This window comes from Triticum dicoccoides, chromosome 6A (assembly GCF_002162155.2).
Source record: "Triticum dicoccoides isolate Atlit2015 ecotype Zavitan chromosome 6A, WEW_v2.0, whole genome shotgun sequence".
Taxonomy (NCBI): domain Eukaryota; kingdom Viridiplantae; phylum Streptophyta; class Magnoliopsida; order Poales; family Poaceae; genus Triticum; species Triticum dicoccoides.
Window position 1 is genome coordinate 198,820,766 of NC_041390.1, and position 16,028 is coordinate 198,836,793.

General features: G+C 42.9%; 1 protein-coding gene across 1 annotated transcript; it reads right to left on the reverse strand.

The window, feature by feature from the left end:
* Window positions 1-3,353: 3,353 nt before the first annotated feature.
* LOC119316583 (U1 small nuclear ribonucleoprotein 70 kDa-like) lies at window positions 3,354-8,217 on the reverse strand. The gene is made up of 9 exons (XM_037590911.1): window positions 7,988-8,217; window positions 6,051-6,149; window positions 5,545-5,981; window positions 4,801-4,861; window positions 4,612-4,665; window positions 4,169-4,237; window positions 3,967-4,032; window positions 3,804-3,872; window positions 3,354-3,693 (listed from the first exon to the last, which is right to left on the reverse strand). The coding sequence occupies exons 1-9, from the start codon at window positions 8,096-8,098 to the stop codon at window positions 3,604-3,606; spliced, it is 1,056 nt and encodes a 351-aa protein (XP_037446808.1). The 5' UTR covers window positions 8,099-8,217; the 3' UTR covers window positions 3,354-3,603.
* Window positions 8,218-16,028: the final 7,811 nt, after the last annotated feature.

The window sequence follows — 16,028 nt, forward strand, 5'->3', positions numbered from 1 at the left end:
ATTTGCTTTAACTAAATGATTAGGTTAATCTAATCCATATTAATTAAGTTAATTAATTCTTTAATTAATTAATTAATATTTTAATTATTATATTTTAAATTCTTTTTCTTTCTTTTTTTAAACGTTCTGGTGGTGGGGGCCCCAAGTCAGTGGCCCAGAGGGGCCATAGCAGGTGACGGGCAGGTGGGGAGCGGGCGTAACCCACACGGGGTCGAGCCCGCCCGAGCGGTAACGGGGCAAGGCCACCGTTGCACACGCAGCCGTCGGCGAGTGGCGCGGTGGAGGCACGTCAACGGCCAGAGGGAGCGGTGGGCGCCGGTGCCAGGGAGGCGGCCAGGGACGGTTCGGCGGTGAGGGGAGCTGTGGTGGGAGGCGCGGCCGGATGGACGAGCGCGCGCAGCGGGATGCAGGGAGCGGCGTGGCGCGGCAGCAGGAGCCGAGGATGGTGAGCGCGCGGGAGCGAGGCGGCGACAGAGGCGGGGCGCGCGCGCAGGCAGGGCGAGCTGCAGGCGCGGGGGCCAGGGAGCGGCAGCAACAGCGGCTGAAGGCAGCAGCAGGACGAGGCTATGCGGGCGCGGCTGCAGCAAGGGAAGCGGCGGCAGGGCGGAGTGGGGCGCCGCTAGCGCAGGCGCAGGACGTCGATGAGCAACAGAGAGGGGGAGAAGAGGAGAGGGAGGCCATGGCCTCACCGGGGGCCGTAGGGCACGAGGCAGTGGGCGCGGGGAGGAGGTCGGTGACGGCGAGCAACGAGCGGCGCCTGCGATGGGCGCAGGGGACGACGAGGTGACGTTTTGTCGATGACGAGTTGGTGCCGACGACTCAAGCGGCGGGGCGGTCGGTGAGGTGAGGCGACGGCGGCGGAGACCGTTCCCCCGATCCAGATCGCGCGGGAGGGGAGAAGGGGATCGTGGGGGAGAGAGGAGCGAGGGGATCGGGAGGAGTGGGGGCGTTTAGGGTTTGCGGGGTGGTTGGACTGGGATATGTAGGCCGAGGGAGTGGGTGGGCCGGCCTGCTAGTGGCCACGTGGGCCAAACAGCCCAGGGAGGGTTTTTCTCCTTTTTGTTTTATTACTAGTTTTACTTTTTGTTATTTTTCTTTTCTATTTTATTTTAGTTACATATTAATTTTAGTTTAGTATATGACTAGCCCCTAAAATAATGTTTCAGAACAATCCACTACTATAAAAAGTTTTACCCCAAAGCAATTTAGTTTAGTATTTTGTTAATTACAAAAGCATTTATATATTGGTTTTTGCTACTGTTTTATTCACCTAAGGGTATTTAAACATTTTATTAAAATGGGATTTCTTAACCATAATTACCTATACATTATTTGGCACGTCTAGAGCATTTTAGTTTTAATGTTTGGAAATTTTTATTGTTTGACTTTATTTTTAAAAATTTGAACTGGGTTTCGAACTAACGCGAGATTAGCAACAGTAATCATGATGATGTGGCATCATTACCAGAGGTTACTGTAGCTTGATTATCCGGGCGTCACACTCTTGGAGCTCCATGTCGTCACCTTCGGCCCCCGCTCCTCCCACTGACAACGAGTGATGGTTCCAACACCGCCTAGCCCATGGTCACAGCTTCCCAAGTCAGAGGCGTGGGTAGCCCGTCGCGTGAGGCAAAGGGTGCTGCCTGAATCTTGCTTGTTCGGCTGTGGGTCATGCAGCGTGTCGGTTGCCCTTCCCTCTAACTCGAGGAGGAGCTCCTTTGCGGCGTCATCTGCCAGTCATTGACCACAACCAAGATGGACGCCCGCCGTCGCCTTCTTCAAAATGCCAAGACATTGTGGCCTAGGCTCGAGGAGTCCGAGCAGCTCACGAAGGAGCAGGCCCACACCACTCGGCGTCTGGTCAGGCTCTCCTCCTCATCCTACTCCTCGTACGATGGCAGAACCACCATCGATGACAATGCCCCTCCGATAGCTTACGCATACGTCGAGGACAACTACCGCTGCTTTGAAGACACTAAGGGGAAGGGCATGATGAGAAAGTGGTGTTGTGACACCTTTCTAGTCGTATTTGTTGTAGATCGTAGCTAATTTATCGAACTATCTAATCTTTTGTGAACTTGTAATGAACTTGCTATGTTTGATGCCACCATATGTGTTAAATTTAGCTACGATGCTATCATATGTGTTAAATTTAGCTACGTTGTGTTGTCTACATTGCATGGGATTGCACACATTTGGGGTTTTGGATATGAAGGGAGGGGGTGGTTGCCGATGCATATAAATGAGGATAGATAAGGTCAAAGACTTTGACGTGGCTGTTGTTTTTCTTTTTCTTTTTTTTGATGGGGCCGCTGTTAGTGGACGGATATGACCCTCTAAGACTGTGAGTTAGCTAACATTTTGTCCCTTCAAAAAAAAGCTAACATTTTGGCAAGCTCTTGCACACTTCAGAACATCTCACACACATAATTCAGAAGAAACTAGCCCCGAATTCAAAGGGAAATCAAGCTAGGGTTCTTGTTGGAAGAGTAAAGTGTCGCCAACTACTCCGCTGGCTGCTAGGGTTTACAACCGGATTACATTCGATGCCCTTCTAGGAGGGACTCCTAGCTATATAAAGGGGAAATGTTGAGTCGGCACTTCCTGAACCCATGGGCATATGCACCCACTTCTTGAAAATGCATTTTAAACACGTTTTCAAATGTTGAAAAATTCAAAAGAAAATTCCATGCATAAATGTTCGCAAATGTGTGTGCACGGCACAATGTTTCACGAAAAAGTATCTTTTCGTTTTGTCTTCATAAAAAAGACAAATTTCAATGCTTTTAAATAGCTTTTCATGACACAATTTTTGTCTTTTTTGCACAGCCCATAAAGAAAGTTATTTTTCCGTGAAACTTTATGCACACACGTAAAACATGAAGACGTATCCGTGCAACTGTTTTCAGATTTTTTTTAGCATTTAAAAATATGTTTTTCAAAGTGGGTTCATACGTACCTGGTTACATCGATGCACTTCACGGAAAATGTTACCGAATGTAAAAGCAAGAACGACAGCGACATATGCTCGGTTACAGTCAAAAAGGGCACCAGCTGCGCAGTAGAATCTCAGACGGTGGATGAAGATCAGGCCCCTTGATCAACTTAGGTAGCTGGGGTACAGATTCACGTCCTCTCCGTGGCCGCCCGATGCCGATCCAACGGTTGCCAATGTTGTCGGAAGAAAAGTTAACTGAAGAACAGGGACAGAAGAGGGCCTGGCACGTTTTTGTTACTACTACTATACTACCGGTTCGCATGTACTCGGACAAGTGCCTCGCAACAGAGACAAATAAGGAAATTACCAAAACATCGCGATCGCTGCAAATCCTGAGAGGGTCCAAGAGAAGTTGTGGCCAGCCAATGACGAGAGCTTAAATAATGGAATTTGCGCTGGTTGGTTGATATACTACGGGCAGCTTACATTACAAACGGGGAAGCCAGACAAAAAGGTCTGTACGGCACTAATCAATGTGCGAAGGAACATGGTTTCCTAGACTTCACTTGCATGAGCTACTTACTGGTTACGGTTCTACATGGTAGTAAGTCGTAATTCTCAGAGATCAGCACCGTGAGAAGTGATTTCATTTTCGGCTTTCAAATTCAGGCCATGCCGTTCTCATACCCTGAACCGTCTTTGGTTGTAGCGTCTTCAGCCATGTCCACCTCAGCCATCGCAGAATCAACCAGAGCCTGCGATATAGCGAGCAAGTCAATACATCATGTGCTTGTAACAACTAGGGCAATGGTGTTTCCACGGAAAATTTTGCCGTAAAGAATGGTGAATGTGTTGGGGAAATAACCTTGAGATCCTCTTCTGCGGTCTTGGCCCTGTCATTGTAGTCTTGAAGTTGAAGAAAACTTTTGTACAGCTGCACATATGCATAACATGTGTTAATATCACTTGCTTGACTTGCTTCTCTTCATTAAAGCAGCAGCTAACCAGTGAACACAAGAAACAAATACCTTTGTGACAGTCAATTGTCGCTCTGAAGAAACTTTCCGCGCAGCAGCCAATTCATCCTCTAGTTTCTGCAAAAAAATTTAAGAATTGTTTTTAGAGCTTTTCATCACAACTTGACGCAGGCTAATTCAAATAACAACCATTCAAATAAGAACTAAGGCCGGTAACTTAAAATAAATACTCTAATATCAGGTAAAAATTTACCTGAGATTTCTTTTGCAAATCTGCAATGTGGTGATCTTTGCTTGTAACTTTATCTCTAATCTGAGAAACCTGCAAAACCAGAGTATTGACATTCCTCTTTCATAACATGAAAATGCAAGACTACTAAAGTTGAGTCATCGGTCCTCCCATACGGCATCAGTGTGACTGATATACTTCTACAATGAACAAATAATAATAAAAGGTGTAAAGGCAAACGTGAGTAAGCAACTGACATACGTGATAAGGCATTCACATTACTCTTTGCAAGGACTAGCATATTCAAAGTTCTACGTTTATGTTGGCTGTCTAATCTACTCAAGTGTTGTGTCAAATGGATTATATGAATTCACATTAGCTTACACTGCTATTGAAATGGTCTAAAGTAGCTTGACCGTCCAAATCGAGAGTAATATAGTGCAGAGCTCTTTAGGAAAATGGAGTACCTCATTTTCAAGGTCCTCGTGCATCTGAATGGCCTTGTCCAGCTGATGTTTTGACTGATACAAACGCACAAACAGAGATGTTGGAGATTTACCAAAACAAGAAGCAGTCGACAGAAGTTGCAAGAATCACAAAAGATTCTGGACAAAGAACCATTCAAAATAACATAGAACAAGGACAAATGCATTTACATCATTCCGAAGCTCATCACTGGAACTTGATATATCTCTGCTCTCACGACCCTTTGGACGGCTGCAAGAAAAGATAGGAAAGTGAACACTACATCCTGGGAAAAGACTTCTCTGCTACTTGATGACTAGGCAAAAGCTCGCGCTAAAGATTATGGTTTTGAAGAAGTAGAAACAAAGAAATAAAGTCATATTATGAATGTTGCTCGTATGTGCCATTTCTGAATTTTGCATAGTCACTGAGAAAGTAAAAAAAAAAACATGTCAAATATTTTGCCAATGATCTATTCAGTACCACAGATTCAGATCCATTATTAAATCTTAGTGAAGTAGATAGCTTGGTTTTGATGATTAAAATACCAACATAAATACATTTGTAAAACCTCGTCAGCATAGTCAAGTCCATTACGTTGATTTGTTCAGTGGCATTCTTGGTCATTGTATTACGAAGTTACTTGAACTTGTACCTCCAATGCTATTACTTAAGTATTTAAACCAATTTGCAATCTAGCATGAGCAGAAGTAAAAATCAACAATGAAAGATCAGATATGCAACAGCTGGTTGTCATATTCTACTAGTGGTTGGAGTGGCAGCATGCATTTTGGCAAATTGACGATGAATGAGGTACAGTTTCAGCGAGACAATCTATAACTTACTAATGTACATTCACATCATCCAGATAACTTAATGTACATAATAAGACGGATGCATCATAATGTATTTGAATAACTATGAAAAAGTAGTACCTGAACCTTTTCCTTGGTGGCTGTTCCTTGTCTTCTTTATCTCTTTCACTATCATAGCCTTTTGAATTTTCCTTGTCTCTGTCATTATCGGAGTCCATACGTGTCTCCACTGGACGATCATGGTCACCTCGATAAAGGTCTCTAGCACGCCTCTCATCTCCTTCATGATCTCGATCCATGGAATAGTCCATTTCATGATCAAATCCCCCACGTTCATCATATCTGTCTCTGTCATGGTCACGAGGTCTATCACTATCCCTGTCATGGTAAGGATCTCTATCCCGGTGACGATCATAACTCCTCTCCCTATCCCTTCGGTCCCAGTATACATCCCTTCCATCTCTTACAGGATCCCGTCGGAAGCCATCACGCCCAAAATCACGGGTGTTGCCTCTTGTACGCACTTCATTTACTCTCACAGCACGATTACCTATTTGCTGTCCCAAATAATAAAATTCAATACAAGAGAAAAGAAACAGTTGTTAAAGTTCCATATAGAACTATACCTTGCCATCCATCTCCAAGATAGCACGCTGAGCAGCCCTATGTTGAGTGTAAGTAACAAACCCATAACACTTGCCCCTGATTCTCTGATCATTTATCACCTGCAATGCACAAATTGATCAGGTAAGGATGGTATCTAATTGCATGTACAATCTCAATCTCCCATTGGTCATATCACAACGAACCACCTCAAGGAAAATCATAGCACTTAACTACAATCGTTCATAGCAAACAAATAAAAAAAACATAGCCAATTATGGCCTGTGACGTTGTCTAGGGCAGAATTTTGGCCTAGTAAACGACAATCCAGCAGATGAGTGCAGCAGAGATGCATATGCTATGGTGAATCTGTGATCATACAAGGAATGATCAAATCAAAATGATGATAACTAAAGAAAAGCTGATCTAACACGTCATGATATGATTTTGACATGTCCAAAGGAGGCCTCCAGAGGCTCAGGTGCATAGATCAATTTTAACTTGTGTGAACTATACAATGAGAGTCAGGACTAGGACATAAGAAGAGACTTGAAGAAATTAAGGAACAAATGTACCCAAAGATTTGGGTTTGGATAGGAGAGCATGGAAAATAGTGATCCATGGATGTGCCAGAATCATGACCTCCAAGTCAAAACCAAAAAGAAGGCCTCTTTTTCTAGTTCCTGTTCTTGTTGCATTTCGTTGCTTACACACATTTAATTATGATGGGATTTACATCAGCAAGTTCACAATTAAAATTTCCAAATTAGTTTTCTTGATTTTGGCCATGTAATTGTTACACCTCTATACAGCCATACGTCTTCCACTCAAACAATAACAGTATACTTGCAACCTAGATCATAATGTCCTCAAATTCATGCCGATATATGAGACAGGCTTAATTTTTTTTCCTATTCTAGGCATTAAATCAAATATCTGAAATGGAAGAATGCAGACATCCAAAACAAATTCGATAGAACCCCCTTCTGGGATAAGAAAACCTCAAAATACGAAACTATGGCCTGAAATGTGATCCATCTTGACACCGAACAAAGCAACAAACAAGTGACACGACACTAGATCTGCTACCTCCATCTTCCCAGATCATCTTGAGAGACTTGAAGGAATTAAAGAACGGAATGTACCCAAAGATTTGGGTTTGGATAGGAGAACATGGAAAATAATGATCCATGAACATGCCAAAATCATGGCCACCAAATCAAATCCAAAAAGCAGGCCTCTTCTACTAGTTCCTATTCTTGTTGTTTTCTGTTACTTTATACACATTTATTTAAGACAAGATTTACATAAGCAAGCTCACAGTTGAGGTTTCCAAAATTTTGTTCATGATTTTGGCCCTGTAATGATTACACCTCTACAGACACACTTCTTCCACTCCGACAAGAGCAGTTTACTTGCAACCTAGATCATAATGTCCTCAAATTCATGCCTTGACATCTGAAACACACTTGCAATTTTTCTACTTCCAATCTTCTAGGCATTAAATCAAAAACCTGAAATGGAAGAATGCAGACATCCAAAAAAAATCCAAGCGAACCCCCTTCTAGGATAAGAACTAAAACCAGATACGTGGTCCATCTTGACACTGAACTAAGCAACAAACAAGTGACACGACAGTAGATCTGCTACCCCCCGTCTTCCCAGATCATCTTTAGTGAGGCAAGTCTTTATCCAGCAGTGCAACTCTTCCAGAATTGAGTTTACCCGGTCGCTCCATGGACTGCCAATTGCACGTAATAATCCAAGAAACATAGAAAAGCCTCTTTCGTTGACCTAAACCATCTCGCACGCGGAACCCGAGAGGCGCATGCTTCTGCATCAAAGCGGCAGCAAAGAAACAAAACCCTAACAACCAAGCCGCCTTTTCCCTCCGAAAGTACAAGGAAGCAACAAGGAGAAGCGGGGGTACGGAAGCAAAACGGAGGTGGGGGTGGGAGACCTTGACGGAGACGATGGTGCCGCAGGGCCCAAAGTAGCTGCGGAGCATATCCTCGTCGGCGTCGTAGGGCAGGCCGCCTACGTAGACGGACGTTTCCTCGTTGACGGCCATCTCGCCGCCGGCGACGAGGACTAGGGTTTTGGGCTTTCTTCCCCTGTCTCTGTCGCGCGCGTCGAGACGAGGAGAGGCGAGGAGAGAAGGTGTCGGATCTGACGGAGTAGTTCGCGACCCAGATGCCAGAAGCGCTGGGAAATCTCCGCCGTCAGTTTGGATCGTGGGACGATGCGGTTCGAAACTGCCCATGCTCTCTCTTGGTTTATGGCCCAGCAAACACCTGACCCTGTTAAAGCTCGGCCCAGGTTGGCCTCTGAGTGACTGAAATGGGTGGCTCTGGCTCGTATTAGGCCCAGTTCTTTCGGCCGATTCTCTCATAATAATCTTGACAATCACACCTTCCTCAAGCTTCTTCCAGAATCTTAAACTCCTATATTTTTTACAATCCTAACTAATAGTTAGGATGAACTCATATATACACACACACACACACATATATATATATATATTACAGTCCTAACAAGTTAGGATGAATTCATATATTTTTGGAAACAGCTAGGATTGTAAAAAAATATAGGTTCAAGATTCCGGAAGAATCTGGGTGGAAGTTCGATTCTCATGATTCTGGGACAATCGGCCAAAAGAACTAGGCCTAGGTCTTGTACGATGCAAAACGCTTAGGGAAGATGCTTAAAGAAATAAATCAATCTTTTTTAAGCATCGGTGCTTATTTGTAAGAATAGGTGCTTAATTAGGCATATTGTTGCTTGTGAGCTGTGTTGGAATTTCTCCGAAGAGGAGAGGAGATGCATTACAGTAGAGATAAGTATTTTCCTCACTTAAGAACTAAGTTATCGATCCAGTAGAAGAATCACACAAAGCCTCGTGGACAACATCTGCACACATAAAAGCAAATACTTGCACCCAACGCAAACAAGAGGGTTGTGAATCCCCTTGGCAGTTATTTGCAAAGATTAAATCTTATAGTGATAGATAAATAAATTGTAAAGATAAAAGAAAATAAAAAAATAAAAATTGCAGCAGGTTTTTTTGTGTTTTTATAAAAGTAGACCCAGAGGCCATAGTTTTCACTAGAGGCTTCTCTACCGAACACATAGCATACGGTGGGTGAACAAATTACTGTTGGTTAATTAATAGAAAAGCGCATAGTTATGACGATATTCAAGGCAATGATCATGTATATATGCATCACGTCCGAGACAAGCAGACTGACTCCTGCCTGCATCTACTACTATTACTCCACCCATCGACCATTATCCAGCATACATCTAGGGTATTAAGTATAAAACAGAGTAACGCCTTAAGCAAGATGACATATAGGGTAAAATGATGGGGTTTATTCATTTTACCCTTAATGGCAACAATACAAATATGTGTATTGTCTCTTCAATCCCTGAGATAGATCACCGCAAGATTGAACCCATTACAAAGAATCTCTCCCACTTAAAATAAATCAATCTAGTTGGCCAAAACAAACAGATATATCGGAGAAAAAATACAAAGCTATAACAATCATGCATAATAAAGTTCAAAAACACTCCATTAATATTCATAAATATTTAGATCATAAACCCATAATTTATCTGATCCCAACAAACACAATGCAAAAGAAGATTAAATCAGATAGAACTCCAAGAACACCGAGAAGAACATTGTGTGTGTGTGTAGAGAGAGAGAGGAAGCCATCTAGTTGCTAGCTATGGACCCGTAGGTCTGTGATGAACTACTCATACATCATCGGAGAGCAGCAAGGATGATGTAGAAGCCCTCCATGATCGATTCCCCCTTCGGCAGAGTACAAAAGGCCTTCAGATGGGATCGTGGAAGAACAAAAACTTGCGGCGGCAGAAAAAAGTGTTTTGGGTGGCTCTCTATTGGTTTCCCGATTTTAGAGAATTTATGGAGGTGAGACGGAGCCACGAGGGGTGAAAGATCGAGGATGTTGCCTAGAGGGGGGTGAATAGGCGATTTAAAATAATTACGGTTTAGGCTTGAACAAATGCGGAATAAACCTAGCGGTTAATTTGTAAAGCACAAAACCTACAACAATTAGGCTCACCTATGTGCACCAACAACTTATGCTAAGCAAGATAAATAGCTATATGATAGTAAGATATATAACATGAAACACTATGGCTATCACAAAGTAAAGTGCATAAGTAAAGGGTTTGGGTAAGAGATAACTGAGGCACGCGGAGACGAGATGTATCCCTAAGTTCACACCCTTTGGATGCTAATCTCCGTTTGGAGCGGTGTGGAGGCACAATGCTCCCCAAGAAGCCGCTAAGGCCACTGTAATCTCCTCACGCCCTCGCACAATGCAAGATGTCGTGATTCCACTAAGGGATCCTTGAGGGCGGTCACCGAACCCATACAAACGGCAATCCTTGGGGGCACTCACCGAACCCGTACAGTTTGGCAACCCTTGGGGGTGGTCACCGGTACCCGTCAAATTGCTCGGGGTGATCTCCACAACCTAATTGGAAACCCCGATGCTTGTCCGAAACTTTACACCACAATGATTTAGCTCTGAAGCACCACCAACTGTCTAGGGCGCCCAAGCACGCAAGAGGAACAAGCTCAAGGGAACCAAGCACCCAAGAGTAATAAACTTCTCAACTTGTAACTTCCACGTATCACCGTGGAGAACTCAAACTGATGCACCAAATGCAATGGCAAGGGCACACGGAGTGCCCAAGTCCTTCTCTCCCAAATCCCACCAAAGCAACTAATGCTAGGGAGGAAAACGAAAGGAAGAACGAAGAAGAGAACACGAAGAACTCCAAGATCTAGATCCAAAGGGTTCCCCTCACATAGAAGAGAAAGTGATTGGTGGAAACGTAGATCTAGGTCTCCTCTCCCTTTTTACCCAAAAACTAGCAAGAATCTATGGAGGGATTGAGAGATAGCAAGCTCGAAGAAGGTCAACAATGGGGGAAGAACACGGGCTCACGGGATGGGATTCAATGGGGAAGAATACCCCCTTTTATAGGTGGGGAAAAATCCAACTGTTGTGTGCTCAGCCCGCACATGAACGGTACTACCGCTCCAACGAGCGGGTAGTAACGGGAAAAAGGAGCAACGGCTAAGAACCTTGGGGCGGTAGTGCCGCTTGTAAGCGGTACTACCGCTCATCCCAGTGGTACTACCGCGGGAGAAGCAGAACACGGGGAGCAGAGGAGCCAGGGCAGAGCAGAGCACGACGGCGGTACTACTGAAGCGGTACTACCGCCCGACGGACGGTACTACCGCTTATATGCGGTACTATTGCGCCTCACTGCCGCCCTACTACAGCTGAAACCGACACGAAAAACAGAACCCCGGAAAAAGCAGCGGTGGAAACCGTGGAACTGGACAACTGAAGTACCGCTTACAAGCAGTACTACCGCCCGACAGGGATGGTACCACCGCTTACAAACGGTACTACCGCTGCCCAGAGCGGTACTACCGTAGGGGTGCATCAAGCAAGCCCCAAGCAACACAGATGCAATAAGAAAACCAGAACTGCCATAACTTCTGCATATGAGCTCCAAATTCAGCAAACTCAAGCTTGTTGGATAGATGACGATGAGTAGCATCCAACAGCGAACCGGCATAAGATATAGAGGAGTGAAACCTCCAAAAGAGAAGAACCGGCATAACCTCCAACATCGAAAACATCATAGAAGATGCATGTGAACTCCGTTTTTGATGAACTCGAGCTTGTCATGAAGATGACCATAAGCTCTAAAACTCACAAAGAGAAACACCAAACAAGAACCAAGAAAGATGATGTAAGGATGCAATGGTTTGAGCTCTTTACGAATGATACGATCAAGCTACTCATCGAGATCCCCCTTGATAGTATGGCAATAGATCCTATAACCCAGTCTGCCAACTACCACCATGAGACCGGTAAAATAGAAAACCTATCAAGGGCAAACCTTTGCCTTGCGCATAATCCACTTGAGCTAGATGATGACGATCTTGTCCTCCTCGAGATGGACCACCTTTCTTGATTTAGTTGGGTCAATGAAGACTAGTTGATTGCTCCCCCATAATCAACTATGGGTGAGCCTCTCTTCCGCACATCTTCACAAGTCCATTGTCACCACAATGAACAGCAAGCTTCAAGCACTTGATCTCTTCGTGATGCTCCACTTGAACTTGCACACTGCAATCTTGATGACGATCACCACTTGATGTCATCCTCTTCATGGGTTGTATGATATCTTCCTCTTGACACAAGCCCATGGAAACACACTTAACCCCACACAGAACTCTCACATAGACCATGGGTTAGTACACAAAGCGTAATGGACAATGCTTACCATACCATGGGATCACTTGATCCCTCTCGGTACATCTTCTACGCTTTGTGAGTGAAGGAAATATGCCCTAGAGGCAATAATAAAGTTGTTATTTATATTTCCTTATATCATGACAAATATTTATTATTCATGCTAGAATTGTATTAACCAGAAACTTAATACATGTGTGGATACATAGACAAAACACGGTGTCCCTAGTAAGCATCTACTAGACTAGCTCGTTAATCAAAGATGGTTAAGTTTCCTAACCATGGACATGTGTTGTCATTTGATGAACGTGATCACATCATTAGGAGAATGATGTGATGAACAAGACACATCCGTTAGCATAGCATAATGATCGTTAAGTTTTATTGCTATTGCTTTCTTCATGCCATATACATATTCCTTTGACTATGAGATTATGCAACTCCCGGATACCGGAGGAATACCTTGTGTGCTATCAAACGTCACAACGTAACTGGGTGATTATAAAGATTCTCTACAAGGTGTTTTTTGGGTTGGCATAGATCGAGATTAGGATTTGTCACTCCGTGTATCGGGAAGGTATCTCTGGGCCATCTCGGTAATACACATCATAATAAGCCTTGCAAGCAATGTGATTAATGAGTTAGTTGCCGGATGATGTATTACGGAACGAGTAAAGAGACTTGCCAGTAATGAGATTGAACTAGGTATGAAGATACCCACGATCGAATCTCGGGCAAGTAACATACCGATGACAAAGGGAATAATGTATGTTGTCATTACGGTACGACTGATACGTCTCCAACGTATCTATAATTTTTGATTGTTCCATGCTATTATATTATCTGTTTTGGATGTTTAATGGGCTTTAATATGATCTTTTATATTATTTTTGGGACTAACCTATTAACCGAAGGCCCAGTGCCAGTTTCTGTTTTTTTGCCTATTTCACTGTTTTGCAGAAAAGGAATACCAAAGGGAATGAAACCTTCGTGATGATTTTTCTTGGAATGAAAGCAATCCAGAAGACTTGGAGTTGAAGTCTGGAACTCCGCGAGGTGGCCACGAGGCAGGAGGGTGCGCCCAGGGGGGTAGGCGCGCCCCCCACCCTCGTGGGCCCCACGGAGCTCCACCGACATACTTCTTTCGCCTATATATACTCTTATACCCTAAAAACATCAGGGGAGCCATGAAACCACTTTTCCACCGCAGCAACCTTCTGTACCCGTGAAATCCCATCTTGGGGCCTTTTCCGGCGATCTGCCGGAGGGGGAATCGATCACAGAGGCTTCTACACCAACACCATAGCCTCTCCGATGATGTGTGAGTAGTTTACCACAGACCTTCGGGTCCATAGTTATTAGCTAGATGGCTTTCTCTCTCTCTCTCTCTTTGGTTCTCAATACAAAGTTCTCCTTGATGTTCTTGGAGATATGTTCGATGTAATACTTTTTGCGGTGTGTTTGCCGAGATCCGATGAATTGTGGATTTATGATCAAGTTTATCTATGAATAATAGTTGGTTCTTCTCTGAATTCTTATATGCATGATTTGATATCTTTGCAAGTCTCTACGAATTATCAGTTTAGTTTGGCCTACTAGATTGATCTTTCTTGCAATGGGAGAAGTGCTTAGCTTTGGGTTCAATCTTGAGGTGTCCTTTTCCAGTGACAATAGGGGCAGTAAGGCACGTATTGTATTGTTGCCATCAAGGATAAAAAGTTGGGGTTTATATCATATTGCTTGAGTTTATCCCTCTACATCATGTCATCTTGCTTAATGCATTACTCTGTTCTTATGAACTTAATACTCTAGATGCATGCTGGATATATAGCAGTCGATGTGTGGAGTAATAGTAGTAGATGCAGAATCGTTTCGGTCTACTTGACACGGACGTGATGCCTATATTCATGATCATTGCCTAGATATTATCATAACTACACGCTCTTCTATCAATTGCTCGGCAGTAATTTGTTCACCCACCATAATATATGCTATCTTCAGAGAAGTCACTAGTGAAACCTATGGCCCCCGGGTCTATTTTCCATCATATAATCTTCTATTTTACATCATATAAGTTTCCGATCTACAATTCTAGTTTCCTATTTATTTTATTTTTCAATCTTTACTTTCCAATCTATACAACAAAAATACCAAAAATATTTATCTTACTATCTTTATTAGATCTCATTTTTGCGAGTGACCGTGAAGGGATTGACAACCCCTTTATCGCGTTGGTTGCAAGGTTCTTGATTGTTTGTGCAGGTACTAGGTGACTTGCGTGTTATCTCCTACTGGATTGATACCTTGGTTCTCAAAAACTAAGGGAAATACTTACGCTACTTTGCTGCATCACCCTTTCCTCTTCAAGGGAAAAACAACGCATGCTCAAGAGGTAGCAAGAAGGATTTCTAGCACCGTTGCCGGGGAGATCTACGCTCAAGTCAAGACATAACAAGTACCCATCACAAACTCTTCTCCCTCGCATTACATTATTTGCCATTCGCCTCTCGTTTTCCTCTCCCCCACTTCTAAAACGATTTTCGAAAACGTTTGCCTTTTCTTCACCCTTCTTTCGTTCGATCTTTTGTTTGCTTGTGTTACCATATACCTTCTCTTTCCTTGCATCTTCGCTTGCTAAAAGTTTATGGATCCTTGTCCACTTGCTAATCTCTTTAAGAGATCCAATTATGATGAACCTATTGCTACTGAGTTGAGTGCACTAGATTATCTTTATGAGGTTTTGCTTGAAATTCGTGAATCTGAAAAGTGTGATGAATTACTTTGTGAAGCGATTCACAATAGATCTTTGAATAAAAAGCATGATTGCAATGATTTTATTACAAATTCTATTGATGTAAATTGTGCTAATAATATGCAAAACCCTAAGCTTGGGGATGCTAGTTTTGTTATGTCCTCTACTTGTTGCAATGATCATGATTGGGGTGATTCTTCTTATGATCTTGAAAAATTATTTAAGCCCCATGATGAATATGAGATTGATAATAATGTTTGCAATAATATTGAAAGTGGGTTTGGAAGAGTGTCAACTTTAGATCCCACATATTTGGAGAATGTTCAATCTTATGAAATTTTTGATAAAAGTGGGTTTGGAGAGGTCATGACTTTAGTTAAAGATATTCCCACTATTTTGGAAGAGTGTCAACTTTGCATGCATGTGTATCATGAAGAGAATATTTTATGTGATAGTTATATTGTTGAATTTGAATATGATACCACATGTAATTATCATGAGAGAGGAAAATATGGTTGTAGAAATTTTCATGTCACTAAATTACCTCTCTTTATGTTGAGATTGCTATTGTTTCTTTCTCCTTCCTTGCATATGCTAGTTTTTGCTTGTCTTGATAAGTTGTTTGATTATGTAATGCATATGCATAGAAAGTATGTTAGACTTAGATGTGATTTTCATATGCTTCATGATGCTCCCTTCGTGTTTAAATTTCTACCTTTCATGTGAGTATCATTAAAATTATAGATGCCTAGCTAGGGGCGTTAAACGATAGCGCTTGTTGGGAAGCAACCCAATTCTATTTTTGTTCTTCACTTTTTGTTCATGTTTAGTACTCCCTCCGTCCCATAATATAGGACATTTTTTGACACTAGTGTAGTGTCAAAAAACGTCTTACATTATGGGATGGAGGGAGTAATAAATATTTTATCTAGATT

Coding starts and splice junctions, on each gene's coding strand:
- LOC119316583 (XM_037590911.1), bottom strand. CDS start 8,098: ATGGCCGTCAACGAGGAAACGTCCGTCTACGTAGGCGGCCTGCCCTAC. Junction 5,982..6,050: donor TCTTGGAGATGGATGGCAAG/GTATAGTTCTAT, acceptor TATTTGGGACAG/CAAATAGGTAATCGTGCTGT. Junction 4,666..4,800: donor GTGATGAGCTTCGGAATGAT/GTAAATGCATTT, acceptor CGTTTGTATCAG/TCAAAACATCAGCTGGACAA.